At 38.9% G+C, this 6,000-nt stretch overlaps 1 protein-coding gene across 4 annotated transcripts in view; it reads right to left on the bottom strand.

Annotated features, from left to right (window-relative positions):
• The window catches only part of LOC111875331 (DNA topoisomerase 2-binding protein 1-A), a 50,798-nt gene that overhangs the window by 10,975 nt on the left and 33,823 nt on the right, over positions 1-6,000 (bottom strand). For all 4 annotated transcript variants that reach the window (XM_023871487.2, XM_023871489.2, XM_023871488.2 and 1 more), the window contains 4 exons: positions 5,202-5,270; positions 2,397-2,504; positions 1,557-1,615; positions 310-455 (listed from right to left, as the gene is read on the bottom strand). In XM_023871487.2, coding sequence (XP_023727255.1) covers positions 310-455; positions 1,557-1,615; positions 2,397-2,504; positions 5,202-5,270 — 382 coding nt within the window. The remainder of the gene's footprint in view (positions 1-309; positions 456-1,556; positions 1,616-2,396; positions 2,505-5,201; positions 5,271-6,000) is intronic.

Genomic DNA, 6,000 nt, shown 5'->3' with positions numbered 1-6,000 from the left:
TGACCAAAAATCATGTAAATAGAACAACAATTTATATTTTTAATATAATATTAAAAAAAACCTTACACGCGTGGAATCCGCGACATCATATGATGACGTTCGGCCAGCTGCCCTTACTTTTAACGACATCATATGATGACGTTCGTCCTATAAAGGTTAATAACACACACTAAGAAGCCAAAATCATACATTTCACTCACTGAAGTCACAAATCCTCAACTGTTAGGCCATGCACATTAATTTTCATTTTTGCAAACAAAGAAGGAACTCATATACATTGGACACAGCATAACTTTGACTCTGACCTACCTATTTCAGGATCTGTCTGTTTATTTTCATCTGAATGCTCATCATGCACATGAGCCTCACTGGGCCAGATGCGTCTGATTTTGGGCTCAGTGTCCGACCCTCCAGACTGTCGGCTTGAGAGAAGCTGGTTCAACTGCGCTAACTGCCTGCAAAAGAACATAACTCCTGATCATGACAAACAGAATTCCTTCTGAGCAAGCTTTTCTGTTTTAACTTAAGACTATGCCAGATTATAGAGAAACATACCCCAGCTGCTGTAATCTTAACAGTTACTGTTGTGAGAAATCCAGACCACACACACTTCAGTATTCCATGAACAATTACTTCTGCCATGTGAGCAGCCACCTATGATCCAGGTACCAGTTTCTTCTACGTTACTCTTTCCCTGTACCCCACTGCTCTGTCCTCTTCCTGCGTCTTGCACTGAACCAAGTGCAACTGATAGCACACACTATTTCACATGCACTTATCTCTGTGCTGGTGGCCCACACATGCACTTCTCTGCAACCCCACTCCTGACCGATTTAAGGCTAGCAGCAACTGCTTAGTGCATGCAACAGTTCTAAAATTGTCCCATGCTTTCATAAGCAGATGAGGTGTTCTGCATTTCTCAAAGAGTTGAGAGGAGGAGGGGAAGTCTCTTTCCCATGGTGAACAAGAGGCATGCACCAGCTGGCATGTTACCCCCACAAACACACTCACTTCATGCAAATAAATCATATGGCATTAGCTCCATCACTAGACTTACATTATGCTGAAAGTGTTATGTATTTCATGATTATAAAATTAACAACTCCGTGATCTGTAGTCCACAAGCAAACTATACTGACGGAGCGACCGCCACTTGTCAGCGAAGTTAGTGCCAACTTTTATGGATAGAGGGTGTCATGTGGTCAGCACAACGGATCCTCACGACCATTAATATTGGTTTTCTAGACTGGAGCCACTAATTCCTTGAAATAGCTCCTCAATTAACCTCATGAGGCTGAGTGGACCCTGTTCCAGACCCATTACTTCTCAGAAAATCTGGTAGTGCTGGGAATCGAACCCGGATCTCTGGATCTGTAGCCAGGAACTCTGACCACTAGACCACAGAGGCCGTCATAAGCTATAGGCTTGGATAAGCAAATAATGCTGAAATGTATCTTAAAGAAGCCAGAGGAACACATCCTTAGTTATACAGAAAAATTTTCCTTAGTAAAATGTGACTATACATTCATGCAGTGCTCAAAACGATATGTACTTACGTATGAATTCCAGATGACAGCGATGGGTCTGAACCTGAGGTGGAAGATGCTTCGCCATGCTGAAATCATAAGGACACCTCAGATAAAAGCAATTTGAATGAATATGACAGTGAGAGAAAGCATAACAAGGTAAGAAATATAAGCACAGAATAACAATTTTGTGTCTACTCATGTTTGTTTGATTATATCAAAAACAGGAAGTCCTACAGAAAAGGTATACTGAATATTACTTGCACATTTCATTTTTCTTTACAACTCCTCAGAATTACTAGCTTTTGGACTTTGTCCATCATCCATTATTCTAAAAACTTGAGAACACAATGTTTTGGAAACTGGATCTGTTCCTGTCCTAGGGTGAGGGGGGAGACATCTACTCTATGGGTTACTTCTAAGGAACCCAACAGAGTAGGTGTCTCCCTTCTCACCAGAAGATGGAAAAAGATGCAGTTTCCAAAAATTATTTTCTATAGATTTTAGAATACCAGTAATTCTGAGTGCTATACACGATCATCAGAACCCTCTGGAATCTACTTCTACAACTTCTGTTCAAAACATTTTTTTACTCCAAGAAATATTTAACGAATTACACTAAGATGACAACCTGCACATGTAGTTAATTCTTCACGACTCTGTCTACAATTTCCTGGCAGGTGAACTGGAACATATGGCATTCATGAATAACCAGAAAATGGCCCACAACTTAAGTAAATTAACTAGCCTAAAATTTCTTACAAATATTTGCCTGAAAATTCTTAAATTATCATCCTACTAAGGGGCTCTATTCTGGTTTATAAAAATGCATTACGGCAACTGGATGTAAGATGAAATAAAGAAACTCACAGATTTTCTTGAGACTGAAGATCCAGAAGTTAATGTCCCCTTTCCACTGGAAGACATGCGAACAGGATTTACTGGACAGTCTAAGCCCATTTCAGAACTGGCAGCACCCTAAACAAACCACATTGCTGTCTCTAAGATCTTTTTTTTAGAGTGATAAGGAATCATACTGCTGTCTTCTGGGTTGGGATAGCATGTTGTAGCCTCATAGGTGGAAACTAATGTCTTTGGAGAAAACACTGCCTCTATCTTAGGATTTGATTTTTAAAACTGAGAAGTACTGAAGAAGCCATGAAGATGGAGGTAGTGTGTTCTTAAGAAACAATTGCTATCCATCTACTACACTACAACCCAGTGTCAATATCCAAAGGACTACAATATGAATGCATTTGCTGCTTGCAAGGTTTAATATCCAGTCTGAACTATTTGTATTCCAAACTGCATTCCTCAGTGCAACTGCATGAGCAGCTATTCCTGTTAGAGTTCATGTGACACCTTCTACCAACCTACTGGGTATAAGAAGAGTCACTGGTCTTTGTCTTTATTTCCAAAGCAAACCCAGTGTTACAGAACAGATCTACAGACCACAGTATAGCAGGGTGCAAATTATTGGCTCAAATCAATTACCCATAGAGACACAATATGCTGACTAACGTCATGGAGCTGTGACAAGTGAAGACAACACCACACGCTGCTGGAGGGAATAACACACAAACAAGGGGAAAAATTACAGATTGCAGACATAACAAAACTGGCTTACGAATAGAAAAACAGGCTTCCACAATAAAACATCTGAAGAAAAGATACAGATCAAAACACGTGGATGATGCCCATTGTGAGGTTTAATAAGAATTTTACAAAATTTAGAGGAAATTTAATAATTTTATTTGATTTAAATTAAGTGAACTACAGTGTGTGCTATTTTAGTGCATACCAATTGACTATGAGTTTAAATCATGAAGTGTGAAGTCACATATGTGACGAATGGACAATATTAGTGCAGTGTAGCAGTTTTAGCATAGTAAGACACCTGAAGATGGCCATTTAGGGCCGAAACATGTTGTGTCAAAAGTGAAAGTGTAAGAAGGAAGGAACAATTTGTTGCATTGTTGACAGACTGTGTAGTACAATAACAACAGAATGCTTAAATACAGGATCACTTAATTTTGTTTCAGGAAATAACTGCTGCTTGTGGGATTTAAGGTTCTCACAGCAGTGATTATGAAGAGTTCCATCTTCTGGGAGACAATGCTGCGTAGTCCTTTGAAAATTAATTGATCTATCGCAGAAATATCACCTCCATTTTCAAGTTTGAAGAATATGTCAATCAAGAAACCAGCATGAAGCAGACGGCAAGCAGAGCTATGCTTCAAGCTGGTTTGTTGCTTGACTTATTCTTCAATCCTGAAGATGGACGTGACATACTCCTTTGAAACACTGGTTGACTTTCATTAGAACACTTGGTGTCATATACCAGACAACAGACCTCTTCAAATGCTGAAACAAATTAATACAATGTGAGGGGAAAAAGGTAGTTTCTCAGTGTTAAAGCAGGTGGTACATACAGTAACCAGTGTATTTTAAAGGGGTACTTACTTACTTACTCATGGAGCTGAGCATTTCTGGAGGAGTTGCCAATTCTGCAGCTACTCAAGAATTTCCCAGACTTTTATGGAACCCGAAGGTTCATTACCGTGTTCACAAAAGCCCTCCACTGGTCCATATCAATCCAATCCATACCACCCCATTCTATGTCTCTAAGATCCATTTTAATATTGTCCACCAACCTACACCTTGGTCTTCCCAGTGGTCTCTTTCTTTCTGGCTTTCCCACCAATATCCTGTATGAATTCCTTGTCTCCCTCATTCATGCTACATGCCCTGCCCACCTATCACAAAGCTAGGAAACAGATGTTTTGAAAATGTGGCACAGTTCAGATATTTGGGAACAACGATAACAGATCGAAACCTGATTCAGTAGGAAATTAAGAGGAGATTGAACTCTAGTAATGCTTGCTACCATTCAGTCCAGAACCTTTTGTCTTATGGTCTGCTGTCCAAAAACATAAAAATTAGAATATACAAAACTATAATTTTGCCTGTGGTTCTGTATGGGCGTGAAACTTGGTCTCTGACATAAGGGTGGAACATAGACTGAGGTCGTTTGAGAACAGGGTGTTGAGAATATTTGGACCAAAGAGAGATTTTGAAGGGGTAACAGTATAAACCACCTTCCATAAATTAAAACTACAGATGTTCACAAAAATCAGTATTTTATTTGATGTTTGAATTCAGAACTGTTGGAGACAAATTTAAAAATCAAATACATAATTCCAGTTCACCCAGAAACTATGTTTAAGTCAATTCATTTCCATAATGTAACATTGTATCTATAGAAAATAACTCTCCTGTCTGTCTCAGCTTCCTACAACAGATGTAGACACACAAAGACATTATGAAATTTACTGTTTACTCATGTCAATATGGCAGCCATGGCTGTTAAAGCAATGAGCAAGCATTTCGATATAGTTTCTGGATGCAATTATTTATCATACAATTCAAATTTAATTTTTTACTGTGGGAATTACTACATTTTTAAAGTTTTAGCTACTACATATTGTAGTACTGATAAGGAAAGCAAGCACATCCTGCACAAAGAAAGGGTACTGCTGACTGTCATGTGTATCATAAGATGCCAAGAGATGAACTCGTGCAACTCTAGCTAAGAGACACCAGTCATACAGAATAAGATTTATCATACAAGTTAACAGAGTCCAGTAACCGGCATTAGAATGCTTTTTCACTTACATTCTGGGCTGGTGGTCTGTCTTTTGGAAGAATCATTTCCCAACAGCGACGCTTCAACTCAGACAATGGCTGAAACAGCGAACATAACAAGAATTAGAGACCTGGAAATTTGCCAAGTAGGAACATTATAATGCTCTTCTAGACTCAATCAGTACTTGTGGACCACATCACTGCTGATGTGAGTCCTCATGACTGTCATTTACACATACTATAGAAATACATACGTCAGAAACATCCACATCTTGTTAACAACTTTCCTGCTTTGCTAATACAACACAGCAATGACAACAAATTAATGTAAAATCACCATTTTCCATTCCTTGAACTAAGATTTACTTCATTTTGAGCTGAGTTCTGTTATAACACCTCCACTATGAGAGTGCTGTATTTCCTTTGTTTATGGTTTTCTTTATATCAGCGCATCTCCAAGAGACATAGTGAATGAGAACCAAGTGTTGATAGACCTAAAATAGCACACAAAGTAACTCTGAGATATGTATACTCTAGCGATTCTCTGGGTATGATAAGGTGAGGTAGTCCCTATGCTTAATTAATTAAGCACCACGCAAAGAAGATGTATGAAAGAATGGAGGTATAGCTCCACCAATCTTGACCTCAGCACTAGATGGAGGCGAGCGGTCAGCTTCATGCCCCTTCCACTTTACTCCCACGAGAAACAGCCCCTTGGTGCTCTAAATTATGAAAAGTTTTCTGAAAAAGAATGTGATATCAAAAGAAATAAGTGCTGAGAAACAGTGGAGAGTGCTATAAATTGAGACTGCAGTGAAACAAATTGGTC

This window comes from Cryptotermes secundus, unplaced genomic scaffold (genome assembly GCF_002891405.2).
Source record: "Cryptotermes secundus unplaced genomic scaffold, Csec_1.0 scaffold1789, whole genome shotgun sequence".
Classification (NCBI taxonomy): Eukaryota; Metazoa; Arthropoda; class Insecta; order Blattodea; family Kalotermitidae; genus Cryptotermes; species Cryptotermes secundus.
Note: the sequence above shows the minus strand (reverse complement) of the source record. Positions and strands in the feature narration are given on the sequence as shown.